The 27,071-nt window shown below is 50.6% G+C and overlaps 1 protein-coding gene across 7 annotated transcripts in view; it reads right to left on the bottom strand.

The window, feature by feature from the left end:
- Positions 1 to 27,071, bottom strand: part of MROH7 (maestro heat like repeat family member 7) — a 47,716-nt gene that overhangs the window by 20,430 nt on the left and 215 nt on the right. For 4 of the 7 annotated variants that reach the window (XM_027616324.2, XM_027616272.2, XM_027616284.2 and 1 more), the window contains exons 2-14: positions 20,539 to 20,573; positions 18,471 to 19,775; positions 14,657 to 14,730; positions 11,697 to 11,771; positions 10,293 to 10,372; positions 9,882 to 10,011; positions 7,701 to 7,796; positions 7,074 to 7,178; positions 6,729 to 6,864; positions 4,716 to 4,828; positions 4,178 to 4,354; positions 3,591 to 3,745; positions 1,250 to 1,388 (exon numbers count right to left, since the gene is read on the bottom strand). In XM_027616324.2, the coding sequence (XP_027472125.2) occupies positions 1,250 to 1,388; positions 3,591 to 3,745; positions 4,178 to 4,354; positions 4,716 to 4,828; positions 6,729 to 6,864; positions 7,074 to 7,178; positions 7,701 to 7,796; positions 9,882 to 10,011; positions 10,293 to 10,372; positions 11,697 to 11,771; positions 14,657 to 14,730; positions 18,471 to 19,701 (2,511 nt within the window). In that variant the 5' untranslated portion in view covers positions 19,702 to 19,775; positions 20,539 to 20,573. Of the gene's footprint in view, positions 1 to 1,249; positions 1,389 to 3,590; positions 3,746 to 4,177; positions 4,355 to 4,715; positions 4,829 to 6,728; positions 6,865 to 7,073; positions 7,179 to 7,700; positions 7,797 to 9,881; positions 10,012 to 10,292; positions 10,373 to 11,683; positions 11,772 to 14,656; positions 14,731 to 18,470; positions 19,776 to 20,538; positions 20,574 to 27,071 lie in introns of those variants that run through there. The other 3 variants (XM_027616275.2, XM_035726985.1, XM_027616305.2) reach the window with 3 other exon arrangements.

The following is a 27,071-nucleotide window of genomic DNA, read 5'->3' as shown; positions in this document are numbered from 1 at the left end:
CCGTGCCTCCACCCACCTTTATTCGCTTCCCTCCACCAGAATGTCTTGCTCTCTGCTGAATCCCCAGAATTCCTGAGCTTGCCTGGCACATAGTAGGTGCTCAATTAATGCTGTTGAATAAATAGTCCAGCAACTTTTTTTGAGTATCTACTATGTGCCCGGTATTTGTCAGACATTGAGGATGTCACGGTGAGCAAAAGAGGCTCAGGCACTGAATCCATGCATCTCACAGATTACTCAAATGACCCCACAAATTGGTATCAAATCAAATCACAACTGGGGTAAACTCCTCCAAGGTAAAGTATGTGGAGCAGAGTGTAATATGCACAGATTTGATCATGTCAGGGAGATAAGAGAGGGCTTCCCTGAGGAGGTGATGCTTGAGTTGAGAGCTGAGGGATGAGTAGAAGTTAGGTTAGTGGAGAGCAGTCAGGAGAGGGAACCACATGTGCAAAGGCCCTGTGACAGAGAAAGCATGGTGTGTATGAATTTCTGACAAAGAACAAGGCTGGAGCCATGCAAGTAAGAGGGACCCTGGAGTGTGGTAAGGCCCGAGAGGGGCACAGGGCCTTGCAACACAGGCAGGAACACTGTGTTATTCTCAAGGGTAATGGGAAGCCATTGAGGGGATTGAGAAGAGCAGATGCGCATTTTCAAAGATTTTTTGGCTGCAGTACAGATTGGAGGGGCTGGAGTGGAAGCAGGGAGATGAGCAGGGGTATCATCCAGCTGGCTAGGGCCAGGGTGACAACGACAAGAGGCAGAGAGAAATCTGTCCCTCTACCCAGTCACCTTCCTGCAGTCAAAACCTCCTTTCCCTCTGTGTTCCCAGGGCTGACCTCGGAGCCTGGCAGCGAGCATGTAAACATGTTACCTCACTAAATGAATCAATGAGGCACCTCATTTTATCTTCACAACCACCACATAAGCCAAATCTCCTCATTATCATTCCATTTACAGACGCAGGGGCTGAGCCTCAGGAGAAGTGACTTGCTTGGGTCACAAACTGGTACCCGTAGCCAAGCCTGTTCTCAGACCCAGGTCTGCGAGTCCCTTTCCCGGGCTGCCGCCCTCCCTGTAATAAGCAGCAGCACCGTGGCATCCAGTGGGTCACAAACAAGAGCCCGGAGACAAGAGCCCAAGCCACATGACTAGTCCCTGGCAGAGCAGGGCACTAGGAGCTGGGCGTGCTGAGCTCCGCAGGAGGGGAGGACAGGGCGGCCAGGGGGTGGGCGAGGCGGGTGCTCACCGCGAGGGGCACGATGGAGGCCCGGCCCTTCTTGGTGAAGGGCTTCTCCTTCAGGCTGGTCAGGAGCAGGTCCAGGAGGTCTCGGACATCACAGCTGGGCTTGCGCAGGATCAGCTGCCTCCACATCTCTGCGCCATTGCTGGGGGGTCGGGGGGTGGAGATGGTTAGTGGGGACCAGGGCGCCTCCCAGTGGGTTGGAGAAGGAGAAGGGAAGATGCCATCAGAATTCCATGTGTGCCAGCGAGGAATGGTCCGGAAAACACTCTCTAAGAGGCAGGGGACTAACAATTATTGAAAACCCCATTTCCCAGGTATCATGCCACGTGCTTTATACACAATTTATTCAGCAAATATGGAGCATCTGCCGAACCCCAGGCACTAGGCAAATATCTGGGCATATAGATGTGAACAAGATACTCAAGACATTCAAGTTCACTGAACTCTCAAATGACCCTCAAGGTGGGTTATTATTCCCATTTTACAGATGCGGAGTTGAGGCTCAGAGAGGGGAAATCATTAGTCCAAGACATCACAGCTAATGAGCTGCAGAGTCAGGAAGTGACCAGGTCTGGTGCCTTCAAAGCCGGTGGTCATTCCTCTATGCCAGGGGACCCCTTGGGGCCTGGACCTTACATTTGTCACATAATATCAAGGAGCACCTGCACCTGTCCCCATACAAGGAAGTACTCTAGGCAGGGCAAAGCCTCTGGGCCAGCCGGCACCAGCCTGTGGGCATTCCTATCGATTGTGCGGAACTGAGAGCACTGAGAGGCCAGTGGTGCACGAAAGGGTTAACGGAACCCCTTGCCCCTCTGCATGAGCATTTGAACCTTCCATTAACTTGCTAGCTCTGTTCCCCTGGAAACCTGATAAAGATAGTATGTCAACTATGTTGCTAGGCAACATTGCTTATGGTAAAAATGGCCCAACTGGTAAATTGCATCTGGGCTGGGAGGAACTATAAATTAACCAAAAGAACCGAAGAGGACGCTGTAGTTTTGAGCTTCCCACGGAGCTGTGACTCTTGGGACTGGGCTTGTCCCCGTGGGGACCCCAGAAGCAAAGTCTGCAGATCTTTTGTAAGAGAGAGCAGTTCTTAGGAGCCATTTCAGCTAGGGCAGCCCCTAGCCCCTTCACCGGGGAGGACTTAAGAGTCCAGCTCTTAAGCCCAGAGGGAAGACTAGGGCATCCCGGGCACAAGATGAAAGGAGGCCATCTCTCTCCGGCTCACGCAAGTGCCGGCGTGGCACCTGAGAGCCGGGCCTCCTTCCATCTTGTCCCGGCTCTGTCTGGCCAGCTGCACGGGCTGCCGCAAGGACTCCTGGGAGGAGGAGCCCCTGCCCCTGCTCTGTCCTACGGCCTGAGCGACTCCGATGTCAGGTGTGGTCCTGCCAGTTTTGTGAGTCTGAAGGTTTGGTGATTCCAAGAAGAAACCCCCCCCGGGGGGGGGGGAGTAGTGTGGCCAGAAAGGGTGAAATTCTTCCAGGTGGGAGCACGGGGACGTGTCCCCTGCCCTCACCTTCCCAGCCAGTCTTCCTGGCCTCTATGAGTGATGCCAACTGTCCCCTACTAGAAGCACAGCTCATCACCCAGCTCAGCACAATTCTGCGTGCACTCTTGTACAACTATCTTAAGGCGTGGGCCATAGACTTGCTGCCTTGTTGTGTTCATTCAAAGGTGTGAGAGTGTTTCCTGGACTGGGAGGCTGGAGCAGTCGGTCTGGTCTCTCTGGCCACAGTGCCCTCTGCCCGTCAGACCACGAGCTCCCCGAAGGCTGAGAGCAGGGGGCATCCTCCTGCACCGTCTAGCCCTGGGCAGGCACTCAGCTTAGCTGGCTACATTGCTTGTCACAACCAGCCATCTGGAGTGGGAAGCATGCAGGGAGTGTTTCCCCTTTTTGCCTATGGAGGAAAATGAAGCCCAGAGAGGGCAGGTGCACTACCCAAGACCACACAACAGCTAGAGGCAGAGTCAGGACCAACACTCAGGCCTCCTTTCTATGGCCTCCTTAGAGCTCTGAGCTTGGAGTTGGTCAAATCTGAGTTTAGGTCCTCAGCCTGTTGCTTGCTCACTGGGTGCCGAGGACAAGGAACTTCGCCTCAGTTTCCCCATCTGCAGAGTGGGGTTGTTGTACTAAGGAGGGAAGGGATTAATGCTCTGCACAGACACCCAGCGGTGCTTTGGAAGTGCTTAATGGTTGTCATAAGCACCACAGACCATACGGAAAAGGGGCCAGCTGGGAGGGCCAGGGCCTGCTCTGGGTGGGAGACAGGTTCCCAGCCCAGGATGGGGGCTGCTCCAACCCTCTGAGGTATGGTGGCGGGAGCCCCTCCGTTGGTACCTGTCCAGCGGGAGGGGGCACTTGAGCAGGGCCACAACCACCTCGGTCATGAAGGAGCTGGCCAGGAGGGAGACGGGCAGCAGGGCCACCTCGCGGGCCCGCGGCTCCTGGATGTGGTTCAGCTGCGCGTAGATGCCCTGCATGATCTCTGGGATCTGGGGCACAGCCAGAGCGGCCGTGAGCAGCCAGGTGGCCAGTTGGAGAAGCCAAGGCAGGCGTGGGGAGAGCAGGGAGAGGGGAGGAGGAAGGAGGTGGGGGTGACAGGATAGAGGGGCAGGGGAGAGAGAGAGAGAGAGGCGGCAACAAGAGACAGATGAGGGGGCGGGCCGTAGCGCACCTGCTCCTTCCCTGGGAAACAGCCAGTGGTCCTCACTGCCTTCCCCACCCCCACCCCCACCCCCACCCAGATCAGTAAGTGAGTTCTTTCTCACCCGCAAGTAGGAGGCACCTAGAACTCAGCCACCATCACCCCTGCCCTGCCCCAGTGCTTAGGGGCTCCCGCACCCGCCCCACCCTGCCACTGCCAGACGGCTGGTCTCATCCCTTGGGGGTCTCCCGGCTCAGCCCCTGCCCCCAGGGAGCCTTACCACCTCCAGCACCCTGTGGCGGTACCATTCCAGCACCGAGCTGAGCGTGACCTCTGAGGCCAGCTGCATCATCTCCCCGGAGTCCTTCCCCCGGGCCTCTGAGCTGCCTTTCAAGCCTTCCAGGGCTGCTAGCAACAGGTCCTTTACCTGCTGGGGTCCCAGGAAGTCTCCAAACTCCTGAAACAAAGGCACAGAGATACAGACACCCATGGATGGGCCCCAAGCGAGCCATACACGGACGCACAGCCACCACCAGGGCAGGCCGTGCAGACTCTGTGCAGGTCCAACCCTTTGGGGAGGAGCTACAGAAGAAGGGGAGACATGGCCCCTGCCCCCAGAATGGGATAACAGGCTTCTGGGCAGGGACCAGAGGAGGAGGGGGTACTCAGGGTGGGCCTGTGTGGTTGGGGAAAGCTTCCTTAAAGGGGACCTGAGCCTGGGAAGATGGAAGCAGGGGAGAAGACATTAGGGTGGGCTGTCACTGCCCCTCTCCCCCGTTCCCTGGAAGGCCCAGAGCTGGTGGGCAGCGGGCGGTCACCGCGATCACGCGCAGAATATTCTGGCATGGGCTGACAGGATTGTAGGGCCCCAGGAATCGCTTGTTGCTCTCATATAGCTCCTCCTTATTGGTCTCTTCCTTATCTCCGGATCCTGCAAGAAGAAAGCCTCAGTGAGGCCTGGCCACCCTATTTTTTTTTTTTAACTCTTTGTTAAACATAGATGGAGGAAGTACACAAATCACAGATAACCAGCTTGGTACGTTTTTCCGGAATGAACACATCCAGGTAACCAGCACCCAGGTCAAGAAACAGAACATGATCAGCATCCCGGAGGCCCCCCTTTGCTCTCCCTTCCAGTCCCCTGCCCCCTCCCCCACCCAGGTAACCACTATTCTGATTCCTAAACCCACAGCTTAGATTTCTTGCTATTGGACTTTACGTGGCATGTTCCCCTGTGTGCCTGGGTTTCCCTCAGCGTTATGTGGGGGAGATTCATCCACGCTGTTGCAGGGAGCATTGGCTCATTGGTTTGTGGTGCGGCATCATTTCCCATGGTGTGAATACACTACAATTTATTTCTCTCCTACTTCTGATGGACATTTGGGTCATGTCCAGCTCTTGGTGCTGCTATGAACATTCTGGTATGCCTAGTCCGTGCCTTTTGGTGAATGTATGTATACATTTGTTGGGTATGCAGCCAGGAGTGTACTCACCGGGTCCTAGGCTAGGCATCAGTTCAGCCTCAGGGGATGTTGCCAAATGGTTTTCCGTCGGGCCCGACTATGTGCCCACCGGCAGCGCACGAGAGTTCTAGAGGGTCCGCATCCCATCAGTGAGCTATTGGTTTGATTTCTGCTATTCTGGTAGGTGTGTGGTGATACCTCTTTAAATTGCAACCCCCCTACCTGGCCTTCCCAAACCCCCTTTTCTGATTTGTTTTCTTAAGTGCTCATTATCTGACTTCACTATACGTATCACTTGTTTATTTTGTTCATTGTCTCCTGACAAAGAGAAGGGCAGCTCAACAGGGAGGATTATTTAACTTCATCACTGTTTTCAGTGCCTGGAATGGACCTGGCACAAGGTGGCTTCATATTTTCTGTTGAAGGAAATACCTTTCAGGCTCATTTCCTAAGGCCTGACTGCGGCCTGGCCTGGATCTCCTGGGGTATGCAAGACATAAACACAAGAAAGGGCCATCGAGACAGAGGGGCCCTATGGACCAAGGGTGTGGGTTATTTGTAAAGAAAAGAAGCTTGAGACCTGGAATCAGAGAGACCCAAGATCAAAGCCTAGCTTTGCTGCTCCCTCCACTCAGGGGGTCTGGACAAACCACTTCACCCTTGAGAGTCTTAACAGTGTGGATCTGGGGTCACCAGATAAAACACAAGATAGCCAGTTAACTGCGATTTCAGATTGCCAGGTCACTCGGCCTCCGGAGCCAGGGAAGTTTAAACAACATGCCAAAGGCCTGGGCAGGGTTGGGACCGCGGAGAAAGGAAGGAGCAGGTAGCTGCCGAGATGGCACAGTACCAGCCCGATGCCGGTGAGCCCATTGCCCGTCCCCAGCTCCCTAATGCTGGGTCTACAGGTTGTAGCCCCTCCAGATTCTAACGTGGGACCTGTTCTTTGTTCATTCACTCAGTAAACATTCACTGAGCACCCACCTGTGCCCAGGCCCAGGGCTAGACCGTGGGAATGCACTGGTGACAAAGACACAGCCTTCCCTGCTCTCGCCACATTAGGGCTATCACGCCTGCGCGTGCGTGGTGCCATCACAGGAATGTGACGGTGAGAGTCACAGATTACACTTGGAAGGATGAGGAGGGGCTCCAGTGGAAGGACTGCTTAAATCAAAATAGGTTTGCTTGTCGCCTCTGTCCTCTGGGTCTGTGGGGACTGAGGCTTCACACTGGCTTCTGCAGACCCCAACGGACCCTTTGCTGGGCTCCTCCACCTTCTCCCCGTGCCTTGCTGCCAAGGCTCTAGTCCATTCCCAGGCTGAGCACCTGCTCAGAAGGCTTGCCTCAGAGGCACTCCAAAGAGCTTACGTTTTTGGAGCTCCAGGATGGTGTAGAGGATGGTGATGCCGTCCAGAGCCTCCCGGCCAATCTCCTCATCAGGATCCCCGATGCGAAGGATGAGCCTCCCCAGCAGAAGCCCCAGCGCCGGGAACCCCGAGGTCATCTGTTTGTGTCATAACTTCAGGGACTGAGTCTTATAGGTTCAATACTATTATACAGTAATTAGTGAACAGAGCTGGATGGTCTGGCCCCAATAGGAGAGCCCTCTGAAGATGACGAGGGCCACCGGGAACTTCGGGACAGAAACACCGGCTCCCTTAGAGCCAAGAAGATTCTCCCTAAGTGTGTCCTCCCCTCCCAGGGGCCACTCACAAAGAAAGGCAGGGTCAGAAGAGTGTGGTTCAACACAGAGACATTGCTCTTCACAGCCCGTGCTCGCTCATGGGCCTTCCCGGAGTTCATCCAGGGCCCCAGGGGCTGTGAGGACAAGGGCGAGACTCAGAGCCACAGGCAGGAGGCCAGCCTTCTGCTGCCTGGGTGGGCAGGTCAGCCTTCACCAGTCAGCAGGAAGCTTCCAGGAGGGCATAAAAGCAACAGTCCACAGCCCCCCTCCTCCCCCTTCTCCAGGAGCATAGGGAGACGTGGGGTCCAGAAGCTGAGGCTAGGACTGGAAGACCAGAGGGAGGAGGAAGGTCAGAGAGGAGAGAGATGATAGGTGGAGAGTCATGAGAATAGATGAGAGAGAGAGAGAGAGAGAGAGGGATGAGAACGGAGAAGGCAAAGCTATGGGGGCTGCTAGAGCAGGAGCGTGGGGAATAGGGAGAGAGCGAAGGGGCAGAAGTTTGGAACAGGGCCTGTAAGAGGGACCCGGGGGTGGAACACTACTAGCACAAGGTGACATCTGGAAGTCAAACCACTCCTTCTGGGCACAGCCTCCCCACCGCTCCGGAGCCTGTTCTCCTTTCCCCTCTGCCCTGGTGCTCCTCCCTGCCCCCACACCTCCAAGATGCTCTTCAGCCCGGCAGGAGTGGGGTCCTCCACAAAGAGGGCGTTGAGCAGAGTCTGCAGGGCTTCCAGGGTGTGACGGTAAAGTGTCTGTGGACAGGAGGAGAACCAAGCCACTAGGAGGCTTCTGGAGCAGACCCGGCCTGCACCCCCTACTATGGGTCAGAGGAGGAGCATTCGGACCCATGAGAGCTGCTTTCTGGCCCCCGCTCAGAGACTAACTTAAGGCGTGATATTGGACAAATTACTCCGCCCCCCCATGGGTTACAGTTTCCTTATCAACAAATCGGTGGGGTGCCTGGGTGGCGGAGTCGGTTAAGCGTCAGACTCTCGGTTTTGGCTCAGGGTCCTGGGATTGAGCCCTGCGTCGGGCTCTGTGCTCAGCGCAGAGTCTGCTTGGGATTCTCTCCCTCCCTCTGCCCCTCCTGCGCTTGCTCTCTCTCTCTCAAATAAATAAATCTTAAAAGAAAAATTGGTGATTATTATCCCTGCACTCCTACCTTAAAGGAGGAGGAAGAGGAACCCCAACATTGACTGAGACTCTACCATGGGCCAGGTCAGTGCCTGGTGATTCGCACAACCATATCACTTTGTCCTCAGTGTTTTTCTCATTTTGCAAATGAGGACGCATTTGCCCCAGCTGCCACGACAAGGAGGCTTCGCGTTGTGAGGAACGAACGAGGGGATGGGTGCGGGAATTAAGAGCCAGTTAAACGGTGGGGGCCAGCCTTACTTTTATTATCATCTCTGGGAAGTTCTCGGATCCTTTTTTTACTTGCTGCTCCTAGACCCAAATAGATTTTCCAAGTTGCCTCTGCAGGGAGCCATGTCTCGCCTGCCCAGGCTCCCTTTCCCTTAGACACACCACAGTCTGAGAATTGTCTTAGGAAGATGCAGGCATTACACATACACAAGGTGGAAGAGTGGTTTTGAGCCACTCTGGGAAGACCCTCTGTCCCCTGCCTCCTTTCCTTCTGCCAGCTCGTCACATCTGTCTTTCTCCCAGGTTGTCCCCGTCCAGGCTTCCCCAGTCTGTGCACACCAGGGTTACACCACAACCACCAAGTCGACCCCACTTACCAACTACCTCCTCCTTCCCTCCGATCTGGGGCCCATCACTGCACAGCACTGACCTCTACCGTCTGGGCCTGGTACTGCAAGAGGGCTGCCGGCTCTCTTCCCAGGCTGCAGGGATCCCCCCACCTTTCCTTTGGGTCCTGTCTCAGTGCACCATCTCCCGGGACCCAGAACCCTCATGCGCCAGTGTGGTCTGGCCCCCACTGCTCTCCAGTCTCGCTTCCCAGCACTCTTGCCTCGACCTCTGTGCTCCAGCCACATTGCCCCCTTGTCATCCTTGCAGTCACCATGTTCTCACTGGCCTCAGGCCACTGTACAGGCTGTTCCCTCTGCCTGGCATGCCCTTCCTTCTGCCAACCCCCCTTCCCCCACCAGCTAACTAGCTCTTCTTTAACCTCTCTGCTGCAGCACCATGACCCCTGACCCCCACCTAGGCCAGGACACCCATTCTAGGCTTGCTTGCAACATTTACCCCCACTGCAAATGTGCATTTATTCGTATGATTCTTTGACATTGTCCATCTCCCCCCTGCCCTCCCTCTACTGTACCCCCCAGCCCCTGGTAGTTTTGGAGTGGGCACTGTTTATAGTTGCTGAATGAAAGGATGAATGAATGTACCTCCCTCCTGGCTGAAACTCCTCTCCCTAAACCTCCCCCACTGAACCTACATCCTACCCTAAGGGTCACCTCTACCCACTTCTCCTGGGACCACCCTGCCGAGGTTGGAAGACACTCACAGGAGCCCCTTGAGGTTCTACACTCACCCCAGCTAGGCCTCACCCCAGCTCACCCAGTCCTCAGCCCCACTCCCACTCCTGGCCACCTCCACTGGCCGTGCCAACACGTGCTCACATCCCTCTCTTAGGGCAAGACCCACAAGTGGACAGAGCACCCTAAATGAGCAATCCCTTATTCTGAAGATTCACTCATTCACCCAATATTTATCAAGTGCCTGCTCAGGCCAGGAGAGGTGAGTTCATCCAGCTTGGAGTAGGAGTGTGAAGATTCACATCTACCTTCTGGAATGCTCTTTCTCTCCCCACTGGGGGATCAGAAATGCACCTTACTCTAAGGACACTGACGGCCCTGAGGACTCACCTGTGTGGCCTCAGCCTTGGCCTCGTCTTTCTCCTGCATGGCTTGCACAGAGGGGAGGGAGAACACACTCTTCACACACGTGTTCACCAGCTCTGATCTTTCTTGCCTACCCAGCACGGGCTGGATGTGACTGGCGGAGACAGAAAGCAAGGGCATTCAGTGAGGGAGGGGCCCTGGGGCCGGAGGCAGGAAGCTAAGGATGCAGGGCTGGGAGGAGGGCACCTAGCTGGGGGCCTGGGCATGGCCTGAGCAAGATGAGGTGGGAGGAGGGAAGTGAGTGCGGAGGACTGGGCCTGGGGAGAGGAAAAGGCACCCGAGTGGGTGGGGCACTGAGGACAGGCCCCAGAGGCTACAGGTGGAGCCCAGGGAAGAGGGGAACGGGCTGCGGGTTGGGGAGGGGGCTGTGGATACCTCAGCTGGGTCAGGGTCTCCATGGCCTGCCAGCGGACGGTGCTTGAGAGGGAATCCAGTGGCTCCTCCTGGATCTGCCTCTGGACAGGGGATCACAGAGGGGCCAATGAGGGGGCAAGGCCACAGCCGACCACCAGGACTGAGGGCATAGGGCACGGGCCGCGGCAGCCCCTCAGCCTGGACAGAACTCCCCACCTCCACACCATGCAGGGCCTCCCGTGGGGAGAGCCAGCTCCCGGCTCAAACCCTGTCCTGAGTTCAGTTCAAGGCCACCAAGCACATCCCACACCTAGCGCCCCGCAAGAACTGCTTCAGCAACCTCGTGGTAAGGAGGTATATTTAAGCCATGGACCGGCCCAAAGCAAAAAACACCATGAATGGCTCTTGAAGGGGGTCCACTTGAATTCCTTAAAACTGTCCTAGGAGCGCCTGGGTGGCTCAGTCGGTTAAGCATCTGCCTTCAGCTCAGGTCATGATCTCAGGGTCCCGGGATCGAGCCCCACATCAGGCTCCACACTCAGTGCAGAATCTGCTTGTCTCTCTCCCTCTGCCCCTCCCTCAGCTTGTGCACGCACTCTCTCTCTCTTTCTCAAATAAATAAATAAAATCTTCAAAAATAAAAAATAGGGGTGCCTGAGTGGCTGTTTTTTAAGCCTCTGCCTTCAGCTCGGGCCCTGATCCCGGGGTCCTGGGATCAAGCCCTCGCCCTGGGCTCCCTGCTGAGTGGGGAGTCTGCTTCTCCCTCTTCCTCTGCCCCTCCCCCACTCATGCTTGCACGCGGATGCAGGCTCTTTCTCTCAAATAAGTAAATAAAATCTTAAAACTAAATAATAAAATTAAAACATCCTAATTACTTCTCACTTTTCATCTCCCATCTACACACAATAGGTGCTCAATTAATGTTAGTTAAATGAAGTTATCAAGGGCAAGGACTTGATCTTTAAGGGACCCAAAACTAAATACAATTTTGGGGACTTCGGTGGCCCAAACCGTTCCAGTGGACAACTGAGAAGTGAATGTATTTTGCAAAATGATAAGGAAACTCTTGGAAGTTTCCCACCAGGAGGAATTTCTGGGAAAAGAATGTATTAAATAGTAATGACTGGTCCCGGGGCTCGGGCTCTCCAGTGATCTGACCACTGGGTTGCATCCTCCCAACAAGCGAGCCCCTGCACAGGCATTACCACAGGCACTGAGGAGATGAGATGAGCCAGGCTCACAGAAGGAGAATGGCTCGCCGAGCTCCCTCGGCGGGTAGAGGGCAGTTAGAGGTGGACTGAGGCTCACATCCCAGCGTCCTGCCTCCTCCTCTGTCCCCCTCCCACCTCAAGCTTTGTCTCATCAGTGGGTCGACTCCCACCTCCTCCCCACCCAATGCCACAGACCCGCACGGGGTTCCCACACCATCATCTTCTGCATCATGGTCTTCTTCTCGCCTTCCCCTTCCTGGCACTTCTGGAGGGCGATGACATTCTCCACCTCGGAGGCAGCAGAGGGCAAAGCCACAGGGTGAGAGCCGCACTGACCCCCGCCCTCAGGGACAGCCCGCACACCCCCACCAGCCACCGTCAACTCGTCCCCAGGCACCAGCCGCCAGCATCGGCTCCAGAGAAATGAGAAACCAAGGGGGGGCACTTGGGGTCGGGTGCAGATTTGGGAAGACTGTGGTGGCAGCGGGGGAGGGGTTGGGTAATCCCTGAAGGGCAGCGTTTGGGGGAGGACCAGATTTCAGGGACTGCCAAGCACGCCCCCTCTCCAGTCTCACTCTCTTGAGGGAGAGGAGGCAGGAGCTCATGGGTGCTGACACCTCCCGCCGAAATCCCACGACTAGTAATACCTTTTAAGGGCTTTCTAGTCTCCACTCTTAAGGGCACATCCTAGTCAGGTCAAGGCATCCTGCCACCCGAGAGAGGGAATACCTTTACCGATGTCCAGCTAATCTATGAGTTCTCATTATCTTAAGGTAGAAGAAGAAAAACTCATGGAAGAGATAAACTAACTTCATGTAGTGAAGAAAGCAAAGCAAGTGAACCTGACGGGCAGCATGGTGAGTGCGAAAGGCCGCATGTTCTTCGCCACCGCAATCAAGAGGACGGAGAGCCCTTGAATCAGGGCTCATCTTATTGCTTGCTTGGACAAACAGAAGGCCATGAAGCGATGATGTGCCAATTCCTGGCCTAGCCCTCAAGGGAACTGGCAGTCTTTTCCTTCTGGAACCCAGCCGCCATGCTGCAAGGAAGCCCGGCTAGATAGGGAAGGATGACAGCATGTGGAGGATGAGGGTCATCTTGATGTCCCAGCCCCTGCTCCCGAGTGACCTCAGTCTACAGCACAAAGCAGAAGAGCCACCTCGCTGAGCCCAGACCGTTTCAGAATTGTCATACAATCCAGCAAGTCCACTTCTGGGTAGTTGGCTGAAGAAAACAAAAGCACTCATTCTAAAAGATGTGGGCACCGCCATGTTGACCGCAGCACTATTTACAACGGCCAAGATACGGAAGCAACCTGAGCGTCCATCAATGCATAAACGGATAAAGAAGGTGGGTGAGATCTATATGTGCACACACACAATGGAATGTTACTCAGCCATAAAAAAGAATGAGATCTTGTCACTTGCAACCACATGGATGGACCTAGAAGATATAGTGCTAAGTGAAATAAGTCAGACAGAGAAAGACAAATACCATATGATTTCACTTATATGTGGAATGTAAAGAACAAAACAAATGAACAAACGAAACGAAACAGAACAGATTCATAGATACAGAAAACATTCTCGTGGTTGCCAGAGGGGGGGTGGGGGGGCTGAGCAAAATAGGAGAAGAGAATTAAAAGGTACAGACTTCCCATTATAAAGTAATCAAGACACAGGGATGCAATGTACAGCACAGGGAATATAGTTAATAATATTGTAACAACTTTATATGGTGACAGATGGTAGCTAGATTTATCCTGGTGATCACTTGGTCATGTATTTAAATGTTGAATCACTATGTTGTACACCTGAAACTAATAGAATACTGTATTCACTTATAATATTGTATAATATATAATATATATTATATTGTATAATATTCACTTATAATATTGTATACCCTTCAATTAAAAATAAATTAAAATTAAAATTTTTCAAAAATTTCAGAATCATGAGAAATTGGGCCCCTCAGTCCTTATTCCCCCAGTGGAGTGAATTTTTAGACCACTAACTTTTGGGTTGGTTTGCTATGTAACAACTGATAGCTTAAACTGCCAAAGTGATGATAGAGGGATAGCTTATAGACTGAATGGTCATGGAAGACCTCTCAGAAGAGTTGATATTTGGACTGAGTCCTGAATGACAAGAAAGAGGTAACCATTTAAAAAAAAAAAAAAAGATGTAACCACATGAAGAACTAGAGGAAGCTCTGCCTATCTCCCCAAACTAGGCCTCACTTCAACTATTATGCCCATTTTGTAGCTGAGAAGAAACTTCCTGGCAGAAAAGACAAGTGCAAAGGCCCTGGGGCAGGAATGAGTATGGCATGTGTGAGAAACCAAGAAAGGCCGGCGTGGCAAGAACAAGGTGGACAACCGGAGGAATGCCATGGGATGAGGATGGAAACTTCTAAAATGCCAGACCTCTTATTAGTCCTGGCACCGTCTCCTCATGCCCCACCCTGGGGCACCCCAGGGACTGGAGTTTGCCTCTGAAGCAGCCTGAGGGCAGGGCCTCCCTCTTGCACGGCCTGGCCTGGATGGATCCCACCTCCAGCCTCCATCCACCAGCAAGTCTCCCTGACTGTGCGTGTGTTCACACTCATGTCCAGCAGCCTGTCCAGTCTGCCCCCACTGGCCCTCACCAAATCCGATAGGTGCCGGCTTTCTCTGGCCTCCTTCAGTGCTTAAAAACCTTTATTAAGCACCTATGATGTGCCAGGCACCGTTCTAGATGCTGGGAGTAGAGCTGGGAATAAGACAGACCAAGCTCCCTGATTTAGGGGGCGCCTGCGCGGCTCAGCCAGTTAAATGTCTGCCTTGAGTTCAGGTCATGATCTCAGGGTCCTGGGATCGAGCCCCACATCGGGCTCCCTGCTCCGCGGGAAGCCTGCTTCTCCCTCTCCTTCTGCACTCATGTGCACTCTCTCTCTCTCTCTCTCATAAATAAATAAAATCTTTAAAAAAAAAATCCCTGATTGATAGAGGATATATTCCAGTGTGAGAGGCTAACAAAAACCAAGATGAAGTAGCAAAGCATAGTGTATACCAGATGGTGATGAGTCCCATGGAGAAAAGAAGAGCCGAGCAGAGAAACAGGGACCACTGGGGCTGGAGAGTTGGGGGGGGCACCCTGGGGAAGTCAGCTGGGGGTTGGGCAGGAAGCATACCAGAGCCATCTTGTTGTCATCTTCTCTCTTCCCTGGCACCTTCACCAGGCATGAGGTCACTTCATCAAAGACTCCTGAATGTCACAGTTTCAGTGAGGAGACAAGAGGGAGGGTAAAGATCTGATGTAGATCTGGTGCCATAGTCCTGTCTCCCCTCCCACCACCGGGCCCCTCCAATCCTTGTTCCCCTAGCTGCCTTCCCTGAAAGCCTTCAGTGGCACCCCATTCCACTGAGCATAAAGCCACCATTCTTGTCAGGGCCCTCAAGTCCCTGCAAATCAGTGTCCTCTGCCCACCTCCCCAGCCTATCTCCTGCAGCTCTCCTCTGGCTGGCCATACTCTGGCCACACTGTCCTCCTTGCCTGAGTTTTGTAGTTTTAGCTTGTCTTCTTAGTCTTCAAGTCAATTTTTGTATATAGTGTGAGGTAGGGGCCCAACTTCATTCTTTTGCATGTGGAAATCCAGTTTTCCCAGAACCATTTGTTGAAAAGGCCATCCTTTCCCCACTGAATGGTCTTGGCACTCTTATCAAAAATCAACTGACTACATTTATTTCTGGGCTTTCTATTTTATTCCATGGGTCTATATGTCTGTCCTTCCGCCAAAACCACACTGTTGTGATTACTATAGCTTTACAGTAAGTTTTGAAATCAGGAAGTATGAGTCCACTAACTTTCTTGTTTTGGGGTTTTTTTTTTTTTCAAGATTATTTTGGCTATTTAGGGTCAATCTTTGCTTCTTATTTTTATTTTAAGTTTTATTTATTGGGTGCCTGGGTGGCTCAGTCGGTTAAGCAACTGCCTCTGGCTCAGGTTATGATCCCGGAGTCCCAGGATCGAGTCCTGCATCAGGCTCCCCGCTCAGCAGGGAGTCGATAAATAAATAAATCTTATTTTTTTAAAAAAAGGAACACTACCCAAGAGAATGAAAAGACAACTCACAGAATGGGAGAGAATATTTACAGAACTTCTAAAACTCAACAACAAAAACAAACAACCAAATATGAAAATGGGCAAAGGACTTGAACACACATTTCTCCAAAGAAAGTATACAAACAGCCAATAAAGCACATGAAAAGATACTCAACATCGGTCATCATTAGGGAAATGCAAATCAAAGCCATGATGAGATACCACTTTACAGCCTTTAGAATGTCTATTATAAAAAATATTTTCAAACAAAGAAAAATAACAAGTGTTGGCAAGGAGAGATTAATAGTGTAGAAATTGGAACCCTTGTACATTGCTGGTGGAAATGCAAAATAGTACAGCTGCTCTGGGAAATAGTTCAGCAGTTCCTCAAAAAGCTAAACACAGAATTACCAGATGATCCAGCAAATCCACTCCTAGGTATATATCTAAAGGAATTGAAAATAAGGATTCACACAGGAACTTGCACACTGATGTTTATAATAGCAGCATTAGTCACAATAGCCAAAAAGTGGAAATAACCCAAGTGCCCATCCATGGGTAAATGGACAAATAAAATGTGGTACACATCTTGGAATTTTGTCCAACCATAAAAAGAAACAAAGTACTGATACATGCTACAGCATAGATGAGCGTTATGGTAAGTGAAATAAACCAGACATAAAAAGTCAAATATTATATGATTCCACTTTCATGATCTATCTAGAGTAGGCAAATTCACAGAGAAAGAAAGATTAGAGTTTAGCAGAGCCTAGAGAGAGAGCGATGGGGGGCTGTGGCTTTATGGTATGAGCTTCTATTTGGAGTGATGAAAAAGTTTGGGAACTAGATAGTGGTAATGGTTGTACTATATTGTGAGTGTGACTAATACACTTAAACATGGAGTCACCATATGACCTAGCAATCCTACCTCTAAGTGTATACCAAAGAGAAATGGAGACATATCCATACAAAAATTTATGCATGAATGTTCATAGTAGTATTATTCAAAATAGCCAGAGGGTAGAAACAACCCAAATATCTATCAACTGATGAATGGATGAACAAAATGTGGAATACAGTGGAACATTATTCAGTCATAAAAAGGAATGAAGCACTGATCCATACTACAACATGAATGAACCTTGAGAACATTATGCTAAGTAGAAGAAGCCAATCACAAAGGACCACATATTGTGTGATTCCATTTATACAAAATGTCCAAAATAGATAAATCTATAGAGACAGAAAGTAGATTAGTGACTGACTGGCACGGGGGGGGGGGTGGTCATAGGTTGGGGATGACATCTAAGGGGTATAGGGTTTCTTTTTGGGGTGATGAGAATGTTCTAAAATGGATTGTGGTGATGGTTGCATAACACCGTGTATATTTTTAAAGCATTAAATTGTACACTTTAAGTGGATAAATTTTATGGTTATGTAAATTATATCTCAATAAAGCTGTTTAAAGAAAAAAACCAACTTGCGGGGCACCTGGGTGGCTCAGTCGGTGAAGTGGCTGCCTTTGGCTTGGGTCGTGATCCCAGGATCCTGGGATCGAGCCCCACGTCGGGCTCCCTGCTCAGTGGGGGGTCTGCTTCTCCCTCTGCCCCTTCCCTGCTTGTGCTCTCTCTCTCTCAAATAAATAAATAAAATCTTTTAAAAAAGAAAAAAACAACTTGCATCAAGTTCCTCTATATCATCAGCATCACCAGCACAAAATAGGAATTGTATTAGAAGATAAGATATGCTTTGTGATAGCAATAAAAACTATAAAGTACCTAGGAATTAACCTACCAAAAAAGCACTAGACCTTTATGGAGAATTTTTTAAATTCTAGCAAAGGGTATATCCTCTATAAAGGAAAACTTGAATAGACGGATAAATCAATAACATTCCAATAAAGATGCCAGAAAGACTTTTTGAGGACTTAGACAAATGTATTCTAAAAGCATATGGAAAAAATAAGTATGTAAGTAAACAACAAACAAACAAACATAAAATGCACATGGAAGGGGCACCTGGCTGGCTCAGTCAGTGGAGCACGTAACTTTTAATTTCAGGGTTGTGAGTTCAAACTCCATGTTGAGTGTAGAGATTACTTAGAAATAAAATCTTTAAAAAAATTTTTTTGTTTTTAAATGTATATGGAAGAATGAGGGTCTACTAGCAGCCTCCAAGGCACTGTGTGGATGCTATTGTCCTCAGAATAATTTTGAGAAGAGCTTCAAAGAAGAATGCTCGTCCTACCAGATACACATTGTACCTTTGTAAATACATATTTACAAAGCCATGGTATATTTTTAAAAATCACAATGTGGTATTGGTGCATGAACAAACAAAAATATTTGGAGATATAAATAATTGGGAAAAGGTCTTTACAACATCAACGGTCAATAGGGGATTAATTTTCTGAACTCCTGCGTGTCCCAGGTGAGTGAGGCGGAGGCTCCAGACAGGACGTCAAGGCTTCACTCAAGTGAGGATGTCAAACACTCAACAGAGGTGAGCTGAGCCTAGAGCCTGCCTGCTCCATGGGTCAAACTTGACCCTGAGAAGCCAGGTCTGAAATTTAACTGGAAAGAAACAGGCTTATATTTTGAAAGAAATGTAGAGTTAGTTGTGTGACTCATAATTTGGACATAATAAAAGAGTTATGATATGGAGTTATTTCAGTTAGGGAAATTGAGGCTCAGAGAGATTATGTAGCTCCTCCCAAGTCACACAAGAAACAGAGGCTAAGCACTAGATCTCTTGTGTATAATTAATATAGTGCATGCTGTCCATTGCAGGCTATTCCTTCCTCCTCCCGCTCCCCTTCTGTAGCCTCCCTGCCCTACAAGTCTGAATACAAAATTCTTCCAGGGTGGTGCCCTCTCTGGGGCTGTCACCCTTGCTGTGCTCACCCTCTGGGATGCTTTGGAAGGCTGTGCTGTCCTCGTCTGTGGTGTTATGGGTGGGGAACCCCAGCGGGAACTGACCAGTCTCCGTGCTGACCATCTTGCTCCAGCTCCCCAGATTCTCATCCAAGGGTATGGCATGGATGCTGTTGTCCTCAGAATAATCCTGCTGGCTGCTCAGCATCAGGGTGGAGGTGTCGCTGAAAATGAGGCTGGAGCCCAGGCTGAGGGTCTCATTAGAGCCCAGGATCAGGGTCATGCACGAGGGTGGAGAGAGGGTGGAGTTGGGTCCATGGGTGCTGGAGTGCAGGCTGAGACCGTCACTGGAGCCAGGAATCAGGGTCAAGCATGAGGCCTGAGTGATGGTCATGTTCAAGTCAGACCTGGGATTGCCATTCGAAGCCACGTTCATGGTTCCCTTGGAACTCGTGTTCCAGGTCGCACCAAAGACTCCTTTTGAGACAGACCCGGAGATCTTATGTGAAACCACAGTGATGGTCTTGTTGGCATCTGGGATCAGGGTTCCCCCAGAACTTCGAGCCTCATGCAGGTCCAGCTTAGAGGTGTTTCTTGAGCCCACACCGAGTATCCAGTTGGCGTCTGGGTCCAGAGAAGAGTTTGAGGCTGGAATAAGGAGTGCTTTCGAGCCTGGCCTGGAGACGCATTGGCCCACAACCAGGGCTTCTCTTGAATAGGGCCTTATAAATGGGTTTGCTTCAGGCCTGGAAGGATTGGAGTTACTCTGACCCAAATCAAAAATCTTTCTTGAGAAGGAGTTGAAAGCCTCCTCAGAATTGGGCCCTGTGTGGCTCCCTGAGCTCAGACCCTGGGCCTCAGTAGAGCTGAGGCTCAGAACGAGGTTTGAGGCTGGACTTGGGGCCCTCTGGGAGGTAGGCCTCGAGACCTGATTTGAACTCGGGCCCAGGGCTTCACCTGAGTGGGAAGTGGTGATCTGGAGGGAGGCGGGGCCCACAGTCCAGCTGTCTGCAGGCCTGAGGGTGTTACCAGTCACCAGGCCAGGGGCCTCCTCTGAGACAGGACTCAGACTTAGATTAAGGTCTGGAACAAGAGCTGAGCCAGGATTCAGGGGTGGGTTCAAGAGAGGAGCAAGGCCCATGTCTGAGTGGGGCCCAGAGATGGTGCCAGAGCCTACATCTGAGGCCTCGGTGAAGCTGAGACCAGGTGTCATCTTTGAGCTTTCACAGAGGACCAGACTAGCCCCTGGGTTCAGGGCCATGCCGGTCTGGCGGTCTCTCAACGCCTCTGCTCCCTTCTCTCCAATAGCCAACTATTGAGCTCCCTGCAATGCTCCTGAGAGAGAAAAAGGCAAATCCAGCATGCTTCACCTTCTAAGTCATGCTTAAAACCTTTCCATGGCTCCCCACTATCCTTAGGATGAAAGCCCTTGCATGACTTCCCAGGTACTTCGCGACCACGCCCAGCCCACCTTTCCAGCCCCATCCACACAGCTCTGCGCCTTGCGCTCTGGGTCCCAGCCAGAGGCGCCGGGTTTCTCTGACCACACCCTGCTTCCTCTCAGCGCTTGGCCCTTAACCAATGCAATTCCCTTGGCTTGGAACCTCCTCCCGCTGTCCTTTGCCAAGCCCACTCCCCCCGGCAAAATATTCATCCTACTTTATTCCAGTGACCCATTTCGTGGTCTAGCCTCTGGAAGAGGTGGCAAGAACCATGCTTATCTTAGTCCCTGGGACATCCCCGGCCTCTAGCACCCAGTGAGAAGTCCATAAATACTAGACCAAGGTAGAAAAGGGCAAGAGGGAGCCTCCGTAGGGGTTACCCTACTTCCAGCCTAAATTTCTAGAACTACTCTGCAGATGGCTGTGGCACTGGGTTCCCAGAACAGCCCCTGGCAGAGCTACGCACTGGCCTTGACAGTTTGCCTCTTCTGGGTGGGGCAGGCTACCTGGGAGGAGAACCTGGGGCAGTCCTCCAAACCAGAGCCCGCCTCACGCCAGCAGTCGGACTGCGGGGTGAATTCCCCAGCCCTCGCCCCACCCTACCCCACTTCCACCCTTGGGCTCCTCTCCCTGTGGGAATCACTGGGAGCGCTCACCTGCACTCATGGTGTTCTTAAGCAGGACTGGGCCCCTGCGAGCAGACACGGAAGAAGACCAAGTCAGGTGAAGTGTGTTTTCTCAATGCTTGCTGAGCAAAGTCTACAGGCCAGACATGCACATCTGCTAACCAAATCTGCCCCCACCGCCGCACACACACACAGTCCTAGAAGTTAGATATTATTGCTCCATTATATACTTAAGGAAGTGGAGGTCAAGGAAAAGAATGTCACCAACCCTACCAGCCCTCAGGGAAGAAGCCAAGGCCATCTCTTTATGCTACTCATCCACCTAAACTCCTCCAATGGCCTTCCACTGTCCCCAGGACAGCATTCCCAGTTCTCAGCAGGACCTAAAAGGCCCTTCTGTGTCCGGCCTTAATGGCCCTTTCACCCCTCTTGCCCCTCCCTACTCTCTTCCCCACTCCATTCCACCACCCTTCAACGCTTCTGTGCTTCTCCAAAGAGCCAGGCTCCCGGGGTCGGTCTGGGCCTTCCAGAAGTTGGGCATACCCTTCTCCAGACGCCTTCCCTGGCTAGCACCTATGGCTTCACCCTTCAGATTTCAGCTTAAGAGCCTTCCAGGTCCCCCAGAAAGGTGAGGTCCACCTGTAAGTTCCCAGGGTACCTTGTCCACTTCTCCTTTGTTGGCACATAATAATATCTGGTCCCTCCACTAGGCAGCAAGATCTCGGAGAGTCTAACATAGCGCCTGGCACACAGGAACCGTTCAGTAAATAAGCTGCTTGCTTCCTCTTCTTATGTCTTCTTCACTCACTCATTCATTCGCTAGCTCATTTCATCGCTTATTCATGTATTATTCATTCACACACTAACTCATTCACTAAATCATTTACTCATTCTATAAATTTTGCTATGCCTCTTTATAGCTTGGCTTTGGAAACACCATAGATTTGGAGTCATATGGCTCTGGATTCCATCCCAGTTCAACCTTTTACTAGTCTGAGGGAGCCTGGGCAAAAGACTTTCCCCCTCTGGCCCTCTTCCTGCTCATCTCTAACATGGGAAGCATAAAGCCTGCCACCCATGCTGGTGGCGGTCTCAGTGCCTAGCACAGAACACACGGGCTACCGAAGGCCTCTCTAAATGATAGCTACCTTTCTGTTACCCTTTGCCAGGCACTGCGGGCAGAGAGGAGTAAGGTGCTCAGAGCGCAGGGGGAGCTGCCTTCATTCCAAGCAAGCAGATCACGCACAGCTTGCATCCTGCCTCAGAAGCAGGAAGTGTCCGCTTACCATCAGCCCCAGGGCTGATTTGACCCTGAAGCTAGTGAAATTTAAAAATTCAGGACTCCTGGCCTACACAGTCCCTTTCCAAGGGTACTGTACTTACTTTTGTGTTCACAATATTGTCTTCTTTTACTTAAAGAAGAGCCTAAAAAAAAATCCTCAGGCTCCAAAAACCCCTAGATCTTCCCGTCATTGCCCCTCCCACCTGTGTGCATGCATGTAAGCGTGTGTGTGTGTGTGTGCACACGCACACGCACATACACACACACACCACAGTTATCAAAGAGAGGCATTCACAACCTGGAAAAATATGCAACAGGTGCAGCCTCTGACGCTGCGTGTAGGATTTTAGAAGGCCACGTGGTTTGGCCTATGGAAGAGAACAATCTCTACCCCCTCTGACATAGCAGGTGCATAATACCAGGTCACTGGGCAGACAGCTACAGGTCTCGACCCTGGCGGACCCTCCCTTTTCCGTGAGAAAAGAAGAGATCTCCCCCACTTTTCTTCTCTTCTTTCCCTCATTCTTCTCTTCTTTCATCTTCAACAGACAGGCAAGACTTCAGAGCGGCCTGCCAGTGACGGAGGCAGCCCATGTCTCCCCCTCCACCAAAGGGAAGAGTGGTGGTTGTTGAGGGGCTTGGGTGGGACACAGCAGAGCCAAAGGAGCTTACTACTGACTTGGCAGCCACAAGCCTCTGCTTCCCAAGCCCTGGAGCCCCAAATGGGGAGGGCGGAGGACCCCTATAAAACAACTAGCTAATCCTGTCTAAGACTGAGAGAATCACTGACTGATTCCCATCCTCCCTGCTCAGTGAACCCTTCCAGGCCTTGAACAAGGGTTGTTGGAGCTCTCAGGGGGTGTAACTATCAGGAGGTCATCCAGTTCCTCGTGGAGAACACATTTATCAGCTATATGGGCCTGGGACATGTTAAGTACTTGTAAGAATGCACTCACACACCTACATGTGCACACACACGTCTGACATCGGGTGACCTCACACCTAGAGAATCCAAACCAGAAGGTGCCAGCTTTCCCCTAAATCAGACTTCCTCTTCTCTTCCATTTCTAGAAACTGGCACTACTATACGAGCCAGAAATGATATCATCCCTGACTACTCTCTTTCTCACTAGCTGCATCCAATTTTGGCCAAGTTCTGCCAACTCTGGCTCCAGAAAAGCTCCCAAATATCCCCGCATATCTCCGTCACCACTGCCAGACCCTAGTGCAGATCCCATTGCCTACGACTCCTGTATGTAGGGACTGCTCCCAATACACCATTTTCTAAATCGAGCTGCACATATCTTCCTTTAAAATTGCATTCAGGGGCGCCTGGGTGGCTCAGTCGTTCAGCGTCTGCCTTCAGCTCAGGTCATGGTCCCGGGGTCCTGGGATCGAACCCCACATCGGGCTCCCTGCTCAGCGGGAAGCCTGCCTCTCCCTCTCCCACTGCCCCTGCTTGTGTTCCCTCTCTCGCTGTGTCTCTCTCTGTCAAATAAATAAATAAAATCTTAAAAAAATAAATAAATAAAATTGCATTCAATGGTGTGGTGCTGACATAAGGATAGATATACAGATGAATGGAATAGTCCACATATTGTATGATTCCATTTATACGAAATATCTAAAATAATCAATTCTAGAGAGACTAAAAGCAGACTAAGGTAGATAGAGAGAGGTTGCCAGGGACCAAGGAAAGAGAATGGGAAGTGACTGTTTGCTGGGTACAGGCTTACCTTTCGGAGTGACAAAAATGTTTGGCAACTAGATAGTGATGGTGGTTGCATAACACGGTGAAGGTACCAAATGTCAGTAATAGTGAATTTTATGCTATGTATATTGTGCCACAGTATTTTTAATGCATGTACCAGGCAAGAGGGTGTAGACTCACTTTTCCCTGCTCCTCCCTTCCAAATACAACTAAATATCCTGGAAATGATTCAACTGAAAACCATAGAAGGACTCTGAAAGCTAGGAAGAAGGCAATGGACTAGCCAGGACCCTCAGGACTGGAGGGATGGCACCGGGTGCACTCCCCAGGGTTTTCTTTTTATCTCCCATATATCCCAGACTGAGTACCAGAGAGGCCTGCAACACAGATCGGCCAAGAGCATGGGTGGGTATACACACATACAAAGGGAAAAAAGCCTGTTCCCTCTGGCCAAACGACCAGGACAGGGAAAGCCCAACAGAGATGCAGCCCCCTGCCCCCCGTGGGGAACCCTAACCCCCATTCCACATCCAGGGCAGTGGCAGGCCAATCCACCTGCAGGAGCAGTGTTAGAAGAGCCCTGCCTCTCTGGGCTCTCCACCCAGTGGCAGAGAATTTACCAGGTCACACAGCTCCTGGCCTCCTGGCGACAAGAGGTGGCCAAGGGCAGCACCATCTTGCCCCTGCAGGCAGTACCACGGGGAGTGAACAAGAGCCCCAGCAGGGCCAGAAGAACACAGCTTACCAAGGCTCTGAAAACTATCACTGGAACTATGGTCCATAAAAGCAGGCCAGAACCTACACTCTGAGCCTTAACAGGTTGATTACCAGCTAAAATAGATTCAAGTAGGCTCAAAACTCTCTTTAACATGATGTCCAAGATGTCAAGGATACAATAAAAAATTACCCATCATACCCAAAACTAGGAAAATCTCATCTTGAGAAAAGATAACTAACTTCAACACTGAGATGAACCAGATGTTGGAGTTTGCAATAATGATTTTAAAGCTGTCATTATAAAAATGCTTCACCAGGCAATTACCAATCCTCCTGAAACAAAATGAAAAACTAGAAAATCTCAGCAAAGAATTAGAAGTAATAAAAAAATGTAATAACCGAGGGGTGCCTGGGTGGCTGTCGTTGGGCATCTGCCTTCGGCTCGGGTCATGATCTCAGGATCCTGGGATCGAGCCCCGCATCGGGCTCCCTGCTCAGCAGGAAGCCTGCTTCTCCCTCTCCCACTCTCCCTGCTTGTGTTCCCTCTCTCGCTGTGTCTCTCTCTGTCAAATAAATAAAATCTTTAAATAAATAAATAAATAAATAAATAAACAAATAAATAAAAAATGTAATAACCAAAATTAAAATAGAAGTTATTTTAAAGACACAACTGAAAAACTTTTAACTTGCTGGACGAGTTCAACACTAAAGTGGAGGTGACAGAGGACAGCATCAGTGAAACTGAAGACAGATCAATAAAATTTACTTAATCCAAACAACAGAGAGAATGGACTAAAAAATACGAACAGAACCTCAGGGACCCGTGGTACAAAACAAAATATCTAAAACTCTAGTCAGGGTTCCAGAGGAAGAGAGAGTACTGAAAACATTCAAAGAAGTAATAGCTGAGGGGCGCCTGGGTGGCTCAGTCGGTTAAGCATCTGCCTTTGGCTAGGGTCATGATCCCAGGGTCCTGGGATAGAGCCCCATGGCAGGCTCCCTGCTCCCTCTGCCTGCCACTCCCTCTGCTTGTGCTCTCTGTCTCTCTGAAATAAATAAATAAAATGTTAAAAAAAAAAAAAGAATAGCTGAAAGTGTCCCAAATTTAGTGAAAGACATAAATATACAGTTTTAGGGAGCTGAGAAAACCACAAAGAGGATAAACCCAAAGAAATCCACCCCAAAATGCATCATGATTAAACTTCCAAAAACTAAAAACAATGAAAAAAAATCTTAAAAGCAACCAGAGAGCATTACGTATCAGAGAACACCAATTTGAATGATAGAGGATTTCTCATCTGAAACCAGGGAGGCCAGAAAGAAGTTGGACACATATCTCCACTGCTGAAACAAAAAAAAAACCGGTCAACTGTGAATTCTACATCAGGCAAAACTATCCCTCATGAATGAAAGGGAAATAAAGATATTCTCAGACAGAGGAAAAATGCATGCCAATCCAACCATGCCATTCCCTTGTAAGAACCCCTCTGTGACTTCTCACGGGTTTTCAGATGATGGGTTGTAAGTAAAGCTTATATCTTTCATAAGACAGATTTCTGGGCCTCCACTTTGCACCTCTGAGGGGGCTGAAGAATCAGACTTTTATCAAACTCTCCCCCTTTCGCCCCTCCCCAAAGTGATTATCACAAAGCTGGTGGGTAGGCCATTGGCGGAGACACCCTGGTCTACAATGTGATGGCTGTGTTTCTTTTACCAGGACGCTCAGCCCACGGGCCTGGCCCCTCTATCTCTCCAGCTCCACCCATTCCCTTCCCCAGCCCCGCACTTGAACCACTCTCAACTTCTCCCAGTGCTTCAAACGTGTTAGCCTCCTTCTTGACTTGGGGCCTTTGTAAATACTCTTTCCTCTTCCTATAAACTTCCCCGAGATGACTCATCTAAACCTCCATCACTTCCCCTGGCTAACATCTAACATCTTAGATGCCAGTTTAGGAGTCCCTTCCTCCAGGAAGTCTTCCTGGGACCCTCAAATGTGGGTGAAGTGCCCTCTGCATGTGATCACTCTGTTCTAGAGGATCACTCTGTTTACTCATATGTCTCCACTCTAAAAAATGAGCTTGTCAGTCTCTAGCTATCCTGTTACCCCTGTTTTCCCAGCGCATGGCACAGTGCCTAGCACACAGGGGAGGTTCAGAAACAATTCATGGAGTAAGGGAATGGATGGATGACAACTCTTTAAGATAGGTATCATTATCTTCATTTACTGGCACGTTAATTCAGACTATTCAGGAATCTAAAGTAATGTTTCCAAAGCCCCAGAAAATGGCAGCCAGAATTCAAACCCAGGTCGTCTCAACCGGTAGCTTTTCCTACAACACCCCAGGGATTTCTGAGCCATGAATCACTCGGTGAGCCCACAACTCCCTGTTTCTCACTCCTCATTCCCGTTGCCACTTAGGCCCTACCCTAGAGGAAAAGTCCAAAGAAAACAACACAACTCTCCGGATGCCCAGTCATAATGCACCAATCCAGGGCTTTGTGGTCAGCTAGACCTGAATTTGAAACCTACTTGGTCTCTCACGAGTGGTGTGAGCATGGGCAGGTGGCCTCAGTTAACGTTGAGTCTTAATACTCAATCCATAACATTAGTATAGGGAATAAAATGGATTAATGGACGTAGGATCACAGCACCTGACCCCCAAGAGTCCCCCAGTAAATGCTCCTCCTCCTCATCCCTTCCTCCCTCTGGGTGAGGAGGGGGTAGAAGAACTTGAGATAAAGACCAAGTCTGGCTTCCAGGGTCTCTGCCTTCTTGCCCCCACCATGACCCCCAGTCTATGGCACTCCTTCCTGGGTCTTCTCACCTCCCCCAACTCTTACCCACCATACTCT

The sequence above is a fragment of the Zalophus californianus genome, chromosome 4 (assembly GCF_009762305.2).
Source record: "Zalophus californianus isolate mZalCal1 chromosome 4, mZalCal1.pri.v2, whole genome shotgun sequence".
NCBI lineage: Eukaryota > Metazoa > Chordata > Mammalia > Carnivora > Otariidae > Zalophus > Zalophus californianus.
The sequence above is the reverse complement of the archived record's forward strand: the minus strand, read 5'-3'. Positions and strand labels throughout refer to the sequence as shown.